The sequence below is a fragment of the Eretmochelys imbricata genome, chromosome 23 (genome assembly GCF_965152235.1).
Source record: "Eretmochelys imbricata isolate rEreImb1 chromosome 23, rEreImb1.hap1, whole genome shotgun sequence".
NCBI lineage: Eukaryota > Metazoa > Chordata > Testudines > Cheloniidae > Eretmochelys > Eretmochelys imbricata.
The window spans coordinates 17,174,960-17,193,633 of NC_135594.1; the positions used below are offsets into that span (position 1 = coordinate 17,174,960).

The 18,674-nt window shown below is 67.8% G+C and overlaps 1 protein-coding gene across 2 annotated transcripts; it reads left to right on the top strand.

Moving 5' to 3' along the window:
* The first annotated feature begins 885 nt into the window (after nucleotides 1-885).
* On the top strand, nucleotides 886-14,455 carry BGN (biglycan). Of its 2 annotated transcripts, XM_077840247.1 has the most exons (8): nucleotides 886-899; nucleotides 8,814-9,040; nucleotides 9,204-9,316; nucleotides 10,214-10,427; nucleotides 12,618-12,728; nucleotides 13,085-13,178; nucleotides 13,590-13,728; nucleotides 14,258-14,455. In XM_077840247.1, exons 1-8 carry the CDS (start codon nucleotides 886-888, stop codon nucleotides 14,453-14,455), a joined length of 1,110 nt encoding a protein of 369 aa, XP_077696373.1. The 2 variants fall into 2 exon arrangements, with proteins under 2 accessions (XP_077696373.1, XP_077696374.1); XM_077840248.1 differs by lacking the exon at nucleotides 886-899 and having other exon boundaries at nucleotides 8,800-9,040.
* Nucleotides 14,456-18,674: the final 4,219 nt, after the last annotated feature.

The following is an 18,674-nucleotide window of genomic DNA, read 5'->3' on the forward strand; positions in this document are numbered from 1 at the left end:
GGCGAGCGGGTCCCCGGATAACCTGCCCCACCCCAGAGCCAGCCGCATGTCGGCACCGGGCGAGCGGGTCCCCGGATAACCTGCCCCACCCCAGAGCCAGCCGCATGTCGGCACCGGGCGAGCGGGTCCCCGGATAACCTGCCCCACCCCAGAGCCAGCCGCATGTCGGCACCGGGCGAGCGGGTCCCCGGATAACCTGCCCCACCCCAGAGCCAGCCGCATGTCGGCACCGGGCGAGCGGGTCCCCGGATAACCTGCCCCACCCCAGAGCCAGCCGCATGTCGGCACCGGGCGAGCGGGTCCCCGGATAACCTGCCCCACCCCAGAGCCAGCCGCATGTCGGCACCGGGCGAGCGGGTCCCCGGATAACCTGCCCCACCCCAGAGCCAGCCGCATGTCGGCACCGGGCGAGCGGGTCCCCGGATAACCTGCCCCACCCCAGAGCCAGCCGCATGTCGGCACCGGGCGAGCGGGTCCCCGGATAACCTGCCCCACCCCAGAGCCAGCCGCATGTCGGCACCGGGCGAGCGGGTCCCCGGATAACCTGCCCCACCCCAGAGCCAGCCGCATGCTGGCACCGGGCGAGGTGTCCCCCGATAACACCCCCTCCCCACCGCAGAGGGGCCGTGTCCTGGTGCCTGGTGAAGGGACCCCAGTAACCGGCCCCGCCCCGCCCCTGGCTTTGCCAGCGTCCCGGCGGGTGGGTGCGGCTTTGCGGCGGCTGGCCCGGCTGGCCGTGCCCAGGGTTATATATAGCCGGGCTGGGCTCTAGGCCCATGCACACTCGATGTGTCGTCAGCTCCCTGGCCAGGCCATATCGCCTCCCCCTGGCCTGGTCTGATGGGGTGGGGCATGGGGCCAGTTATCTGGGGTCCCAGTGTGGAGATGTGGCCCCTCTGGGGTGGAGCCGGGGGCTGGGCTGAGACAAAGGGGTCCTGCCTAGGGGGTGCCACCGGCCCCCGCCCCGGGCGAGGGTGAAGGGGGGTGGAGCATGGGGGGCTGATGTGATGGGGAAGGCATGTACCGGCTGCAGCTGTGAAAACACCGCAGGCCTGGGTCCCGCTGGGGGGCAGGGATGGGGGGGGAGCAGCCCAGGGCTGAGGGGAGGGACAGAGCAGCTGGCTGGAGAGGTGGGGGGAGCCACACAAGGGATGGTCTACCCTACGCGCCCCATGCTTGGCTGGATCCCACCCCAGATCAAGGCTGGCGTCCAGGGCCCAGCTGCCCCCCAACTGCGGTTACGTAAGGCCAGGGGATCCAAGCCCCCCAGGCAGGATAAAGGGCTGGTTCCCCCCTGCTGGCTCTGGCCCCGTCAGCAGAAAGCGGGGGGCAGGGACAGCATGGGGAGGGGGACATGCTCCCCAGAGAGAGCTGGGGGCCTGAGTAGGGGCACAATCAGCAGCAGGGGGCTGCACTCCTGGGAGTCCCTGTATAACCAGCCCCCCCACCCCGCCCCACCCCAGAGGGGGCTGCATCTCAGGGCCTGAGGAGCCGGGGATTCTGCTGCCCTGCACAGTGGGATTATCCCAGAGGAAGGATCTGGGTGCGAGTCCCATCAGGTCCTGCCGTGAGGGGCTGAGGGGGGGGTCAGGCAGGAAGGGGGCTGGGGGAGTCCCCCCTCCGCTGGTATTTGAGGAATGTGTCTTATCTGCAAAACTCCAGGGTGGGGGGGTGGAGATGGTGCTCAGGCCACCTCTAACCACCAGCCCCCACTCCCTAAGCTGGGAGAGAACCCAGGAGTCCTGGCTCCCAGCCCCCCTGCTCTCAGCACTAGGCCCCACTCCCCCCGCACCACCCCGAGCTGGGGCTGGGCAAATCCGTTGAAGCCAGACGCCGGCTCAGGCCGGAGATCAGCACAGGAATTCGCTCCCCCGGCCTCACATCCTCTCCCCGCATTCCTGTCCTGGCCAGCTGAGCCCGCGGCCCCCCGTGACCGGAGCCAAAGACGCCCGGCAGATCGGAGAGCACGACACGGGACAAGACACGGGACTAGGCGGGAGCAAAACAGCCCTCAACCCCCGCCAGGGAGAGAACCCAGGAGTCCTGGCTCCCAGCCCCCTGCTCTAACCCACCAGGCCCCACTCCCCTCCCAGAGCTGGGGAAAGAACCCAGGAGTCCTGGCTCCCAGCCCCCTGCTCTAACCACCAGCCCCTGCTCCCCTCCCAGAGCTGGGGAAAGAACCCAGGAGTCCTGGCTCCCAGCCCCCCCTGCTCTAACCACCAGCCTCCACTCCCCTCCAGGAGCCACCCCCTCCATCTGTCTGTCCATCCCCCTGCCCCTCTATCACGGACTCACAGGTCGTGCGGACTCTCGGCCCCATATGGTCCCTGGGGGGAACCTCCTTCACTGTGACAGCCCTTCTCGGGGGTCCAGCCCCTCCACCTCCTGGAGCCACACCTCTCTGAGCCCCCACCCTCCGGTCTTCCCAGCTGGGCATCTGATGACACCTCCCCCAAGCCCCCCCCCCATCCATTGTCTTCTCTCCAGGTAAACAGGTCACCGGGGCCCCCTCTCCTCTGTCCTCTGGCCCCTCTGGCTGGACCCGGCTGGTCCGGTCACCGGGGTCCCCCCTCCGCAGCCCACTGTCCCCCCCCGGCCAGACCCGGCTAAGGCTCCAGGTCCCCAGTTGCTGGGGTCTCCACTCCCCAGGCCATTGGCCGGGGGTCCCACTTTCCCTTGCTGGCCCTGTGTCCCCACAAACCCTCTCTCCCACCCCCTCGTTAAACCCGTAACACCCAGGGAAACTGAGTCATCCCCTCGGCGTGCAAACCACTGACAAAACCAAGAGAACCCCTCTCATCGTCACCCCCTCCATCTGTCTGTCCATCCCCCGCCCTTCCATCCATCCGTCTCTCCATCCTGTCATGGGGTCCCTGGGCCATGCTCTGACCTGCTCCCCGCGAAGCCGGGCAGGACTCTGGGGACCCTCCTCTCTCAGCACCGACTGTCCCCAGGGCAAGACGCTGCCCCAGCTTCCACCGTCCTGGGTCTGGCCCTGAAGCCTCCAGGCTCCCCTGCCCCACTGTGCGCTTCCCGCAGCGTGTTCCCCCCGGGTGGGGTCCTGGGGGGGCCCAGAGGGCCCTGCCCCCCAACTCCGCAGTCAGATGGGACTCTCAGCCCACTGGGGAAACAGAAGGTTTATTAGACGACAGGAACAGGGTCTAACACAGAGCTTGTAGGTGCAGAGACCAGGACCCCTCAGCCGGGTCCGTCTTGGGGGGCAGGGAGGCCAGAGCCCCATCTGGGCCTCCCCACATTTCCCCAGCCAGCCCCAAACTGAAACTCTCTCTCCCTCCTCTGGCCTTTGACCCTTTCCCGGCCCAGGAGCCACCTGGTCTCTTTGTTCCCCAGCCCCTTCAGTCGGCACCTTGCAGGGGACGGGGTGTCAGCCATCCTCTGTGCAGACCCCATCACGCTGCCCCCAGGGCTCTGTGACCATCACCCCCCTGATCCTCCACCTGGATACTTGAGAAACGCCAGGGAAACTGAGGCACCCACCCAGCATTCAGAGAGAACATTCGCACTTTGTCACACCCTTCAGTCGGCACCTTTGCAGAGGGGGGCCCAGGAGACAGGCTGTCAGCCATTCTCTGTGCAGACGGCATCACACGGGCCCTCTATTCCCCCACCTAGATACTTAAGAAACGCATAGGGGAAACTGAGGCACCCACCCAGTATTCAGAGAAAACATTAAGAACGTTCCCACTTCATCAAACACACCCCCCCTCCGTCTACCCCTCTGTCCATCCCTACCCCCCCAGACACCCTAGCTGCATCTATACAAGGTCTCCCCCCCAGCTCTTTGCCCCCCCCATAGATCCCATGCTGCCCCAAATGGGGATTAGAATCCCCCCAGCTCCTCCTGCCCCACAGCGCCCCCCCATCTCTGTGTGGGTTTGACTTTCCCGGCCTCTGGCTTTTTGGCAGGTGGCTGATGGGATCCAGATGTGGGCCTGGCTTGTGTGTGCGCATCCGGCATCCAGCTCCCAGGGAGTGAATCCACCCAGCCAGACCCACAGCGCTGCCCGCCCTGTCCTGTCCTGCTCCCAGCCTGCGGGAAGGGGAGACGAGCAGACACCCCCGGGAACGGCCGCATTCCCCACCTGAATCCCCCCGAAGGTAGGGCTCTGGCGCTGACAGGGGCGGCTTTGGACCCAGCAAGCTGGAGTGACTTTTCGGGGCACGGAGCACTCCCAAAGCAGATAGACCTCCCCACATCAGCTCACTGGACTCCTGGGTTCTAGGGGGGGCATATCTCCCATGGTGGGGGTGGAATTCCCTCTGCATCAGCTTCCAGGACTCCTGGGTTCTATTTTTTTGGGGAGGGTGGAGTAGGGGCTCCTCACCTGTCCCAAAACAGACATCTTCCTCGGACTTTTGGGTTCTGTATTGGGGCAGGGGGGCAGCCGCAATCCAGTGGGAGAGATTCCTCCAGCATCAGGTCCCAGGACTCCTGGGTTCTATTTTTCTGGGGCGTCAGCCCCCATTCATGGGGGGAAATTCCCTGGTATTGGTTTCCTGGGTTCTGTTGTTTTTTTGGTGCGGGGTGGGGGCTGTAGCCTCAGTGCAGGGGGGTGATTCCCTCACAGAGCAGCTCCCTGGACTCCTGGCTTCTTGCACTGTTGCCTTGGGGTTGTACGTTCCCCTCTGTGCCCCATGTTCTGCGCTCCCAGCTTGGCTTGTCTTGGCAGGCGCCGAGGGGATGGAAAACAGGATCTGTCGGTTTTTCCTCTGTCCCTGGCGCTCAGGGGAACGAGCGGGAGGGATTCCCAGCCGGCAAACAAGCTGTCTTGGACTGATGCTTTCTGGACCGGAGAGGGTGGATCACATCCCAGATCCAGCGCTGGTCATCCGGAGTCACCCCACTGCAGCACAGAACCCAGGAGTCCTGGCTCCCAGGTTCCCGCTGTAACCACCAGACCCCGCTCCCCTCCCAGAGCCGGGCAGAGAACCCAGGAGTCCTGGCTCCCAGCCCCCCCCGCTCTAACCACTAGACCCCGCTCCCCTCCTAGAGCCAGGCAGAGAACCCAGGAGTCCTGGCTCCCAGGCCCCCCCCCGCTCTAACCACCAGACCCCGCTCCCCTCCCAGAGCTGGACAGAGAACCCAGGAGTCCTGGCTACTGGAGAGGGGGGCTGCCTGGGCCACCCACCACCCAGTGGCATCAGGGTACGGTGCCACGTGGGAACCCAACGGCTGGCAGAGGCCTGGTGGAGCGGAGACGCCGGGGCTGGAGGTGGCGAGTGCTGAGGCTGCGTGGCCCCCAGTCCCTGCTGGCCCCCGGAGCTGGGGGCACCGGAGGGGACATTTCAGGGGGGCAGCAAGGAAGGTTTAATCACAGGCTGCCTTGGTTCTCTCACGAGAGTGGGGTCCGGTGGTTAGAGTGGGGCAGGGGGTGTGGGGGAGCCAGGACTCCTGGGTTCCATTTGCAGCCCTTTGGTTGGCTTCAAGCAGAGACCAACCAATCGAGTCACAGGATCGGTGTGCGCCCGAGTCAGCCCCCTTCCTAGATCTTAGAGCTGGGGAGAGAACCCAGGAGTCCTGGCTCCCAGCCCCCTGCTCTGACCACTAGACCGCCCTCCCCTCCCAGAGCCAAGGGAGAACCCAGGAGTCCTGGCAGGGCTTGTGCTAAGGAGTGTTCCCAGGCAGCCCATGTGCTGGGCACTCCCGAACTCCTGGGTTCCCTGCTGCTCCATCCCTTTCCCAATGGCTATAGACATGCCCATGGAGCCCCACTCCAGCGACAGCCTCCAGGAGACCTTGGCAGAAGGGCTGGTGAGGTGGCATCTGCTGGGCCGGCAGCCCTGGCCCTGTACCCGGCGTCGAACCCAGGATGAATCTGTTCTCCACGCCCGACCAGGACGCCTGGGTTCCCTTCCCGGCGCCAGCCCAGGCTCCTTGGTGCTGTCACATGGTGCTTGCAGCTGGGAACTGCGGACAATGACCCTGCGTTTGCCCGTTCAGCTCTCAGGATGGGGATGTCTCCCCCGGGGGTCGGTGCAGCGCCCTGCGCAACGGGGCCCTGATCTCAGTCGGGGGGGGGGGCTGGGAGCCAGGACGCCTGGGTTCTCTCCCCAGCTCTGGGAGGGGAGTGGGGGCTGGTGGGTTAGAGCAAGGGGGGCTGGGAGCCAGGACGCCTGGGTTCTCTCCCCAGCTCTGGGAGGGGAGTGGGGGCTGGTGGTTAGAGGTGGGAGGCCAGGACTCCTGGGTTCTCTCTCCGGATCTGGGAGGGGAGGGGGGTCTGGTGGGTCAGAGCAAGGGGCTGGGAGCCCGGACACCTGGGTTCTGTTATTGAAATCAGGATCCAGCCTTGACCCCCTGCAGTCAGTTGAGTGACCCTCCCAGACCGCGACCCTGGGGCTGGATGGGAGCCAGCGCCCCCCCGTGGGCACAGGCCCTGTCTCCCCCGCCTCCCCCCCTGCCCCGTGGCAGTAACTCTGTGGTCTGCTGGGCCCAGCCCAGTCCCTGGCTCGGCCCCAGCCCCGCGCCGGTTCCAAACCCCTAGGCGTGACCCCCTTATTCCGCTCCGGCCGCTGAGCGCAAACACGCCTCGGCTGCGGGGACAAAGGCTCTATTGTGGGCACCGGGGGGGGCCATGGAGCTGGGGGGGCCGCATGGGTTTGGCCGGGGACAGCAGCCGGCTGTAATTGCTGGCTGCATCCCCGGAGCTGGAGCTGGTGCCGGGGCTGAGTCCTGGCCCGAGCTGCTGGACTGGGACAGGATCCTCCGGACGTACAGAGCAGCAGAACCGGTCCTGCCCCCAGCGCAATCAGGAGTGACTCCGGATTGGCCCTGGGGGAGCTGAGCTCTGAACCGGGCCCTGCCCTGATTGCTGCGCTCTGGGGCTGGGCCTGAATCGTGCCTCCTGCCCCCCGCTCCCCTCTGCTGCCCCATGGAACGTGAGTTGAGTCCCCCCCAGCCCCGGCACCGAGTCAAAGCCAACAAACAGCCAGAGCCGTGGGGAGCTCGGCCTGGGCAGAAGGGAGCCAGGCTCTCCCCGGCAGCCAGGGCCGGGCGTGGGGGGCGCCATGCTGTGGGGGGCTCGGCAGGGGGCACTGTCTCTGCTTTGCCCTTTGGCCTTCCTGGGGCTGTGCCCCCCCATAACCCTGCCTGGGAACCCCTCCGTGGCCGCGGCCGGGTGGCAGGGGGGGCATGGAAAAAGCGAGGCAATGGGCAGGTGGTGTCATGCCCGGCTCCCTTCCCAAGGTAACCGCTCCCCACTGGCGTCTGCCCGGCCAGCGGCCCCCTCCCCTTGGCCCAGACACAGCCCCCTCTCACTCCCAGATGGCGGGGGAAACTGAGGCACAGAATGGTGGGGGGATGAACCCCACTTCTCAGGACAGAACCCAGGAGTCCTGGCTACCAGCCCCCCGCACACTCTGACCCACCAGACCCCCTCCCCTCCCAGAGCTGACTGGGCTCCAGGGTGGGGGACTCAGTGCTGGGGCCGCGGGTGAGGATTTGGGGGGGGGGTCTGGTCCCTGCACCCCCTGTAGCCAGCTTTCTCCCCCTCTGTTCGCCCCTCCTATCTGTCCCCCCGGCAGTGGGGTCTGTGGGCGGCTGTTCAGAGCCGTGCCAGCCGCCCCCGGCCCCCCCATCTCTCCCCCCGGCAGTGGGGTCTGGGGGCGGCTGTTCAGAGCTGTGCCAGCCGCCCCCCGCCCCCCATCTCTCCCCCCGGCAGTGGGGTCTGTGGGAGGCTGTTCAGAGCCGTGCCAGCCGCCCCCCCATCTCTCCCCCCGGCAGTGGGGTCTGTGGGCGGCTGTTCAGAGCCATGCCAGCCGCCCCCCGCCCCCCATCTCTCCCCCCGGCAGTGGGGTCTGTGGGCGGCTCTTCAAAGCCGTGCCAGCCACCCCCCGCCCCCCATCTCTCCCCCCGGCAGTGGGGTCTGTGGGCGGCTCTTCAGAGCCGTGCCAGTCGCCCCCCGCCCCCCATCTCTCCCCCCGGCAGTGGGGTCTGTGGGCGGCTCTTCAGAGCCGTGCCAGCCGCCCCCCGCCCCCCATCTCTCCCCCCGGCAGTGGGGTCTGTGGGCGGCTGTTCAGAGCCGTGCCAGCCGCCCCCCGCCCCCCATCTCTCCCCCCGGTAGTGGGGTCTGCGGGCGGCTGTTCAGAGCCGTGCCAGCCGCCCCCCGCCCCCCATCTCTCCCCCCGGCAGTGGGGTCTGTGGGCGGCTCTTCAGAGCCGTGCCAGCCGCCCCCCGCCCCCCATCTCTCCCCCCCGCAGTGGGGTCTGCGGGCGGCTGTTCAGAGCCGTGCCAGCCGCCCCCCGCCCCCCATCTCTCCCCCCGGCAGTGGGGTCTGTGGGCGGCTGTTCAGAGCCGTGCCAGCCGCCCCCCGCCCCCCATCTCTCCCCCCGGCAGTGGGGTCTGTGGGCGGCTCTTCAGAGCCGTTCCAGCCGCCCCCCGCCCCCCATCTCTCCCCCCGGCAGTGGGGTCTGCGGGCGGCTGTTCAGAGCCGTGCCAGCCGCCCCCCGCCCCCCATCTCTCCCCCCGGCAGTGGGGTCTGTGGGCGGCTGTTCAGAGCCCTGCCAGCCGCCCCGGCGCTCGGGGCTGGTCCCTTGTGGAGTCTCTAATTGTGGCCCCGGAGTCCGGCCTGTCATTGTGGAGCTTGTTTTCTCCCGGCCGCAGCGGTGGGGTCGTGGCCCGGCCCCGGCTCACCCCAGGGACCCTTTGCCTGCTGGGCGCAGGGCCCCGCGGGGCTGCCCCCTGCTCCACCCCAGAGCCAGCCGCAGCCCGGGTCCCGTATCAGCAGCCCCCGCGCCCAGGCCGCCCCTAACCCCGTGCCCCCTCTCGCCCCCAGCCCCGCCATGCTGCGCACACTGCTGCTGGCCGCCCTGCTGGGCCTGGTGCGGGCGCGGCCCTTCGAGCAGCCGGCCTTCTGGGACTTCGCCATGGACGAGGGGGCCGCGCAGCGGGACGAGGAGGAGGCCTCGGGCGTCTTCCCCACCTCGGGGGCCCCCGACTTCGAGGACGTCGTCCCTGCCTACGGGGGCCTGTGCCCCTTCGGCTGCCGCTGCCACCTGCGGGTGGTGCAGTGCTCCGACCTGGGTACGCCGGACGCCGGGGTTCCCGCCCCGCAGCGGGGGGGGGCGGGGGGCCCCGGGGCGAGGACTCCTGGGTTCTCCACGGGGACGGTGGGGCTCCCCCCTGCAGGGGCGTCTCGGAGCCCCGGTTCGCGGGGGAACCCGCCTCACCCCCCGTCTCCCCCCAGGCCTGAGCTCGGTGCCCAAGGACATCGCCCCCGACACGAGGCTGCTGGATCTGCAGAACAACCGGCTCACGGAGCTGCGACGCGACGACTTCGAGGGGTTGCAGGAACTCTACGTGCGTCCCCCGGGGCCCGGCCCCCCAGCGCCCCCCCCGCCCCCACGGCCCGGCCCCCCAGCGCCCCCCCCGCCTCCCCACGGCCCGGCCCGGCCCCCCAGCGCCCCCCCCGCCTCCCCACGGCCCGGCCCGGCCCCCCAGCGCCCCCCACGGCCCGGCCCGGCCCCCCAGCGCCCCCCCCGCCCCCACGGCCCGGCCCCCCAGCGCCCCCCCCGCCTCCCCACGGCCCGGCCCGGCCCCCCAGCGCCCCCCCCGCCCCCACGGCCCGGCCCGGCCCCCCAGCGCCCCCCCCGCCTCCCCACGGCCCAGCCCGGCCCCCCAGCGCCCCCCCCACCCCCACGGCCCGGCCCTGCCCCACAGCGCCCCCCACGGCCCAGCCCGGCCCCCCAGCGCCCCCCACGGCCCGGCCCGGCCCCCCAGCGCCCCCCCCTGCCCCCATGGCCCGGCCCTGCCCCACAGCGCCCCCCCCTGCCCCCACGGCCCGGCCCTGCCCCCCAGCGCCCCCCCTGCCCCCACGGCCCGGCCCGGCCCCCCAGCGCCCCCCCCGCCTCCCCACAGCCCAGCCCTGCCCTCAGCGCCCCCCCTGCCCCCATGGCCCGGCCCTGCCCCACAGCGCCCCCCCCTGCCCCCACGGCCCGGCCCGGCCCCCCAGCGCCCCCCCCGCCCGGCCCGGCCCCCCAGCGCCCCCCCCGCCTCCCCACAGCCCAGCCCTGCCCTCAGCGCCCCCCCTGCCCCCACGGCCCGGCCCTGCCCTGCCCCGCAGCGCCCCCTGGCATCGACAGCGTACCCCTGCCCCGCCCCCCCAGCACTCTGTGACTCTCGCAGCACCCCCTGCTGGGAGAGGCTGGTACTGCAGCCCCTGCTGGCTTGGTCACCCTTGTGCTCCTCCACCCGCAGGCCCTGGTGCTGGTGAACAACAAGATCTCGCGGGTGCACGAAAAGGCCTTCAGCCCCCTGCACCGGCTGCAGAAGCTCTACATCTCCAAGAACCAGCTGGCCGAGATCCCGCCCAACCTGCCGCCCTCCCTGGTCGAGCTGCGCATCCACGACAACAAGATCCGCAAGGTGCCCAAGGACGTCTTCAAGGGGCTCAACAACATGAACTGCATCGGTGAGACGGGGCTGCCGGGCCCATCGCCCCGACCTCCGGGCTGCCCGGGGCCCATCTACCCCGGCATCCCGCCTGCCAGCCCATCGCCCCGGCATCCCGCCTGCCGGGGCCCATCTACCCCGGCATCCCGCCTGCCAGCCCATCGCCCCGACCTCCGGCCTGCCAGGGGTCCATCTACCCCGGCATCCCGCCTGCCAGCCCATCGCCCCGGCATCCCGCCTGCCAGGGGCCCATCTACCCCGGCATCCCGCCTGCCAGCCCATCACCCCAACCTCCGGCCTGCCAGGGGCCCATCTACCCCGGCATCCTGCCTGCCAGCCCATCACCCTGGCATCCCACCTCCCAGCTCATCTACCCTGGCATCCTGCCTGCCAGGGGCCCATCTACCCCGGCATCCCACCTCCCAGCCCATCACCCTGGCATCCCGCCTGCTAGCGGCCCATCCCCTGGCATCCCACGTGCCAGCTCATCTATCCCGGCATCCCGCCTCCCAGCCCATCGCCCCAGCATCCCGCCTGCCGGGGCCCATCTACCCCGGCATCCTGCCTGCCAGCCCATCGCCCTGGCATCCCACCTCCCAGCCCATCACCCTGGCATCCCGCCTGCTAGCGGCCCATCCCCTGGCATCCCACGTGCCAGCTCATCTACCCCGGCATCCCGCCTGCCAGCCCATCGCCCCAACCTCCGGCCTGCCAGGGGTCCATCTACCCCGGCATCCCGCCTGCCAGCCCATCGCCCCGGCATCCCGCCTGCCAGGGGCCCATCTACCCCGGCATCCTGCCTGCCAGCCCATCACCCTGGCATCCCACCTCCCAGCTCATCTACCCTGGCATCCTGCCTGCCAGGGGCCCATCTACCCCGGCATCCCACCTCCCAGCCCATCACCCTGGCATCCCGCCTGCTAGCGGCCCATCCCCTGGCATCCCACGTGCCAGCTCATCTATCCCGGCATCCCGCCTCCCAGCCCATCGCCCCGGCATCCCGCCTGCCGGGGCCCATCTACCCCAGCATCCCGCCTGCCAGCCCATCGCCCCAACCTCCGGGCTGCCCGGGGCCCATCTACCCCGGCATCCCGCCTGCCAGCCCATCGCCCCGGCATCCCGCCTGCCGGGGCCCATCTACCCTGGCATCCCGCCTGCCAGCCCATCGCCCCAACCTCCGGCCTGCCAGGGGTCCATCTACCCCGGCATCCCGCCTGCCAGCCCATCGCCCCGGCATCCCGCCTGCCAGGGGCCCATCTACCCCGGCATCCTGCCTGCCAGCCCATCACCCTGGCATCCCACCTCCCAGCTCATCTACCCTGGCATCCTGCCTGCCAGGGGCCCATCTACCCCGGCATCCCACCTCCCAGCCCATCACCCTGGCATCCCGCCTGCTAGCGGCCCATCCCCTGGCATCCCACGTGCCAGCTCATCTATCCCGGCATCCCGCCTCCCAGCCCATCGCCCCGGCATCCCGCCTGCCGGGGCCCATCTACCCCAGCATCCCGCCTGCCAGCCCATCGCCCCGACCTCCGGGCTGCCCGGGGCCCATCTACCCCGGCATCCCGCCTGCCAGCCCATCGCCCCGGCATCCCGCCTGCCGGGGCCCATCTACCCCGGCATCCCGCCTGCCAGCCCATCGCCCCAACCTCCGGCCTGCCAGGGGTCCATCTACCCCGGCATCCCGCCTGCCAGCCCATCGCCCCGGCATCCTGCCTGCCAGGGGCCCATCTACGCCGGCATCCCGCCTGCCAGCCCATCACCCTGGCATCCCGCCTGCTAGCGGCCCATCCCCTGGCATCCCACGTGCCAGCTCATCTATCCCGGCATCCCGCCTCCCAGCCCATCGCCCCGGCATCCTGCCTGCCAGCCCCCCATGGGCCTGTCACCCCACCATCCTGCCAGGGGCCCAGCTACCCCAGCATCCCGCCCCCCCATGTGCCCATCAGCCTGGCATCCTGCCTCCCAGCCCCCCATGGGTCCATCACGCCAGCATCCCGCCTGCCAGCCCCCCAGGGGCCCAATCCTGATCGCCAGCACCCTCTGCCCTGCTGCCCATCCCCCCAGCGCCCGCCCCGACAGCCTGGGGAGAGCACCCCCTGCCCCACTGCCCACCCCCTGGTGCCCCCCAGCACCTGGCCCTGACCATGGGGGGAGAGTTCCCCCGGGCTGGATGAGCTGTGAGTGATTCCGGTCTCTCTGCCCCCAGAGATGGGGGGCAACCCCTTGGAGAACAGCGGATTCGAACCCGGCGCCTTCGACGGCCTGAAGCTGAATTACCTGCGCATCTCAGAGGCCAAGCTGACGGGGATCCCCAAAGGTGACCCCCCAGACCCCCACACGGCCCCCCAGCCCGCTGGCTGGCCCCATGGTGTCTGGGGACCCCCTGTGCCGCCCCCTCCATGGCTGGGACCCCCCACTCCGCGGTCCAGAGACACCCCACTCTGGCCGGGACCCCCCACTCCCCGGAGTGCTGAGACCCCTCACCACTCTGCCTGGAGGGTGGGGAGAGCTGGAGGTCAGGGCCTCGGAGCCCCCCTGCACCGTGGCCCCCCAGCAATCCCCCCCGATCGAACCCAGCTCCCCCCACTCCCCCACCCTTGGGATCCTCCTGAGTCGGCCGTGCACGTCACCTGCCCCGGCTCCCAGCCCCTGATCCCCTTCTCTGCCCCCCAGACCTGCCCGAGACCCTGAACGAGCTGCATCTGGACCACAACAAAATCCAGGCCATTGAGCAGGAAGACCTGATCCGCTACGGGAAGCTGGCCAGGTAACGGCCCCGGCCCAATGGCCCCAGCCCCCCAACTGTCCCGGCCCCCCGATCCGCTACGGGAAGCTGGCCAGGTAACTGCCCCCGGCCCCCCAACGGCCCCCGGCCCCCCCAATCCGCTACGGGAAGCTGGCCAGGTAACTGCCCCCAGCCCCCCAACGGCCCCCGGCCCCCCCTGATCCGCTACGGGAAGCTGGCCAGGTAACTTCACATGGTCCAGTCATTAGAGGGAGCCACAGAGCCCCACGGCATGAAGTGAGGTGACTCGTCTGCGTCCACCCGACCCCCCACATCCCAGGTACCCCACCCCCTCTGCCCACCCCGTAGATACCCCACCCCTCTGCCCAGCCCCCAGCCCGCAGGCACCCCCCGCTCCGTCCGTCCGTCCGTCCATGCCCCACTCTCCCGCAGGCTGGGCCTGGGGCACAATGCCATGCGGATGATCGAGAACAGGAGCCTGACCTTCGTCCCGGCGCTCCGGGAGCTGCACCTTGACCACAACCGGCTCTCCCGCGTGCCCCCCGGGCTGCCCGGCCTCCGCTTCCTGCAGGTGGGAACGACACGGGGGGGCTTATGGGAAAATCTCCCTCTCCCTTCCCACAAGCCTGGGGGAGCCCCCCCATGAACCCCTCCTCGCTCCCTCTGATGGGGGGTTTGCGGGCTCTGAGGGGGGCTGGCTAAACTCTCCTATTCAGCCCCCACTATCCCTTGCCCCAGGTGGGCATTAGAGGGTTTATGGGGGGGGCTCTGTGGTTTTGGGGGGCTGTGGGGGGAATCTGAGGGGTTGTGAGGGGTTGAGGGGGCTGGGGGTTCTGGGGAGTAGGGCTGGGAGGGTTGGGGTGTTCTGGGGGGCTGTGATGGGGGTCTGTGGGTCTGTGATGAGACAGGGGTGCTGGGGGGCTGTGATGGGGGTCTGGGGGGATATGATGGGGGTCTGTGATGAGACGGGGGTGCTGGGGGGCTGTGATGGGGGTTTGGGGGTATGATGGGGGTCTGGGGGCTGTGATAGGGAGTCTGGGGGGGTGATGGGTGGGGGGCCTGGGGGTGCTGCCTGACCCCCCCGTCTCCCCTCCCCCCAGGTGGTATACCTGCACGCCAATGACATCACGCAGGTGGGGGTGAACGATTTCTGCCCCGTGGGGTTCGGGGTGAAGCGAGCCTATTACAGTGGAATCAGCCTCTTCGGGAACCCGGTCCCCTACTGGGAGGTGCAGCCGGCCACCTTCCGCTGCGTCACCGGCCGCCTGGCCCTCCAGTTCGGCAACTACAAGAAATAAGGGGGCTGGGGAGGGGGACAGGGTGGGGGTGCAGTGGGGAGGGGGACAGGGTGGGGGTGCAGTGGGGAGGGGGGCTGGGGGACCTGTAGGGGGAATAGAAGGGGGCTGCAGGGGGCCTGGGGGTGCAGGGAGTGGGGAAACCAGAGGCCTGTTGGGTCCAGCACTGTGGCCCCATTACCTGCCATGCTGGGGGGCTCCGTGCCACGGGGAGCGGCTCTAACTCAGCTCCCACCCACAGCGACTCTGCATTGTCCCGTTGGCATCGACTCAACCCACAGAGGGCTGGGGGGCAGGTGGGGACCCGGCCATGTAGTTTCAAAGCACGGCAGGATCGGAGCCACTGGGATCTTACTGCCAATCCTTGGAAAGTTCCCCAACTCCCCCCGCCCCAAGCACCCCCGGGACCGCTTGCCCCCCAAGTCATGCAAACGGGATGGGAAGGTTGAGGGTTTGGCCCCAAACCAGTTACAATTTTGCAAGTTGGGCGGGGGCGGGGGAAGCCCCCGCAGGTGACAAAATCTTGCAAGAGAATTGCAAACCAATTGACAAAGAAAATCTTGAAACCATCAGGGAGAAAATGGAGGGTGAAAAATGGAGAAAATTTGTCACAATTGTCGCAACAAAACCCAAAGCCCTTCACCAGCCTGCAGGGGAATTTTCCTGGCTGACTTCCTTGCAAATTGCCGAGAAGCGGCCAGGAAACTGGCGCACCAAAGCCACGGAGAATATTGCACATTTTGGGGACACACATTTGCATGAATATTTTGCCCTAAAAGCGTCATGGAGGAAATTGTAACAATTTTGCAAAAGAGGTCCTGCCACGTTTGCATGAAAAGATTGAAAAAAAGGAAAGTCAGGAAGAAAAGTGCAAAAAGTGCATCGGACATTTGCGTACACATGCATGAGCTTCGCTACAAGAACCAGACCAACCCCCCTGTAATTGTGAGTGAAAATCCAAGAAAATTTTACCTCCGAAAAATTAAATTTTGCAGTAAAGTACAAAAGTACTTTGCAAAAAAGTCATTGGAAAAATTGCAAAAGAAAACGAAGAAATTTGGATGAGAAAGGGGGAATGGCTCACGCTGTCACGCAGGAAATGGCAAATGGCTTGAAGAAAGTCTTGAATGCAGTGAATGCATGTGTGTGAAAATGCTCGACAGTTTTGCAAACCAGTGACAACTTGGCGATAAAACCCAAGAATGTCACAGAGAAAAGGGCAAACATTGGTTTTAAAAATATTTTCAAACTTGCACCAACTCTCAAAGATCTGCACAAAATGGCACCCCCAAAAGTCATGAAGAAACCGGAAAACAGCTGGTGAAATAAATATTAAAACCAGCCTGTAACCATTGACAAGAAACATAATGGCAAATTCTGGCCCAAACGTCGCAAACAGTCACTGAAAATATTGCAGAAAACAGGGCCGCCGATCGTGCAAAATGCGCAAAGCGGCTTGTGAAAATCTGGCAAAGGCAAAAACGTGGAAAAGACAAGAGGAGATCGTGCAAAGCTGGTGCAAAAGAATCCCCCGGCCCCCATGTGGCAAACCCTCTGCACACAAAGCTCGCTCCGTTCTGCACGAATTAATACAAACGTTTCCTGTGCGATTCCGCAGCGCTCACCTCGCAAGCCCCCTGTGAGAGCAGAGCACCGCTGGCCCCCCGCCCCAAATGGCCCCCACGGGGGTGGCCGCGGAACTCATGGGGGGCAGCTGTTGCTGGGGGGGGGGGGGGCGGATTTACAGCCCTGCTTCTTCAAAGACCCGCGGGGACAGGAAACTTCCTGCTTTGCACCAACTTTCGGCCTCCTGGGTTTTCCCTTCTTCCAGCTGGGGCCCTGATCCAGCCATGTCAAGGCCCGATTCCCTCAGGCTGGGGCAGCGGTGGCCAGGGCCTGCCGGGCCATGGAGAGGGGGCGCCCCCCAGGATGGGGTCCGGACGGCCGGGTACCTGTGGGATGGGGTGCCCAGCACCTCCCTGCCATCCTCAGAGTTCACCCCCCCGGCACCCCGAGCTGCCCCCCCCGGCAGCCCCCCCCCGGCGGTAGTGACTGTGTGTGTAAAGTGTGCAAGAGACACGCCGAGAACAGCGGCGAATAAAAGTTATTTAGCGTCGGATTCTGTTGCGCCCCTGCATGGCGTGGCCGGGTCTGCGGGAGGGGGCAGGGGCCTGGCCCCTCTGGGGGGCACGCCTCCCCCCCTGGACCCAGGGTGGGACTGGCCGGCTTGGGGGGCAGGGAGTGGGGCAGGGGCCTGGCCTCTCTGGGGGGGTGCGGCTCCCTCCCGGCCCCAGGGCGGGCCAGGCCGGCTGGGGCAGGTCTCCATGGATGGCATCCAGCCCCCCACTTTTCCAGGATGGGGGGCCTGGGCGCTGGGATGGGGGAACCGAGCATCGAAATTGCAACCAGCGCGAAGGGCAGATGGAGCCGGGTGCCGGGGTTTGGGACCAGAAGAAAGAGAGAGAGACTGCCCCCGAGCCCCACGCCCCACAGTGCCTCCCCGAGCCCCCCACCCCAGGGAGCCCCCCACGGAACCCCCTACAGAGCCCCCCACAGAGCCCCCATCCCACTCCTCACAGCCCGTCCCTGCCTGCCAGGGAACAGCGCCCCCCGCCCAGCCCCGTGGCTGCTCAGCTGGACGGCTCCGGCCCCGGCCCCGCCTGCGCCCCAGGCTGGGAGAACCTGGCTCCGGCCCCAGGACCCACAGAACCCGGCTCCTCGGGCCTCTGCACCCGGCCCGGACCCAGCCCGGTGCCAGGAGACGGCCTGGAGCCATGGACGGCTCAGCCCGACCCTGGTATCCATCCCCGCTCCGCCCATCCGTCTTTCCCCCCACAGTCCTGTCTCCATCCCTCCATCCCTCCATCCCCCCACAGCCCTGTCTCCTTCCCTCCATCCCCCCACAGCCCTGTATCCCTCCCTCCATCCCCCCTCCGCCCATCCGTCCTTCCCTCCACAGCCCTGTATCCCTCCCTCCATCCCTCCATCACCCCACAGCCCTGTATCTCTTCCTCCATCTCTCCATCCCCCACAACCCTGTATCCCTCCCTCCATCCCCCCACAGCCCTGTATCCTTCCCTCCATCCCTCCATCCCCCCTCCGCCCATCCGTCCTTCCCTCCACAGCCCTGTATCCCTCCCTCCATCCCACCATCCCCCACAACCCTGTATCCCTCCCTCCATCCCTCCATCCCCCCATAGCCCTGTATCTCTCCCTCCAGCCCCCACAACCCTGAATCCATCCCTCCATCCCCCCACAGGCCTGTATCCTTCCCTCCATCCCTCCATCCCCCCTCCGCCCATCCCTCCATCCCCCCAGAGCCCTGTCTCCTTCCCTCCATCCCTCCATCCCCCCATCCCCCCACAGCCCTGTATCCCTCCCTCCATCCTCCCACAACCCTGTCTCCTTCACTCCATCCCTCCATCCCCCCTCTGCCCATCCGTCCTTCCCCCCACAGCCCTGTATCCCTCCCTCCATCCCTCCATCCCCCACAGCCCTGTATCCATCCCTCCATCCCCCTACAGGCCTGTATCCTTCCCTCCATCCCTCCATCCACCCTCCGCCCATCCGTCCATCCCCCCACAGCCCTGTCTCCTTCCCTCCATCCCCCCACAGCCCTGTCTCCTTCCCTCCATCCCTCCATCCCCCCATCCCCCACAGCCCTGTATCCCTCCCTCCATCCCTCCATCCCCCCTCTGCCCATCCGTCCTTCCCTCCACAGCCCTGTATCCCTCCCTCCATCCCTCCATCCCCCCACAGCCCTGTCTCCTTCCCTCCATCCCCCCACAGCCCTGTATCCCTCCCTCCATCCCCTCTCCGCCCATCTGTCCTTCCCTCCACAGCCCTGTATCCCTCCCTCCATCCCTCCATCCCCCCACAGCCCTGTATCTCTTCCTCCATCCCTCCATCCCCCACAACCCTGTATCCATCCCTACATCCCCCCACAGGCCTGTATCCTTCCCTCCATCCCCACTCCGCCCATCCGTCCATCCCCCCACAGCCCTGTCTCCTTCCCTCCATCCCTCCATCCCCCCTCCGCCCATCCGTCCTTCCCCCCACAGCCCTGTATCCCTCCCTCCATCCCTCCATCCCCCCTCTGCCCATCCGTCCTTCCCTCCACAGCCCTGTATCCCTCCCTCCATCCCTCCATCCCCCACAGCCCTGTATCCCTCCCTCCATCCCCTCTCCGCCCATCTGTCCTTCCCTCCACAGCCCTGTATCC

Coding starts and splice junctions, on each gene's coding strand:
- BGN (XM_077840247.1), top strand. Junction 9,041..9,203: donor GGTGCAGTGCTCCGACCTGG/GTACGCCGGACG, acceptor GTCTCCCCCCAG/GCCTGAGCTCGGTGCCCAAG. Junction 12,729..13,084: donor GCTGACGGGGATCCCCAAAG/GTGACCCCCCAG, acceptor TCTGCCCCCCAG/ACCTGCCCGAGACCCTGAAC.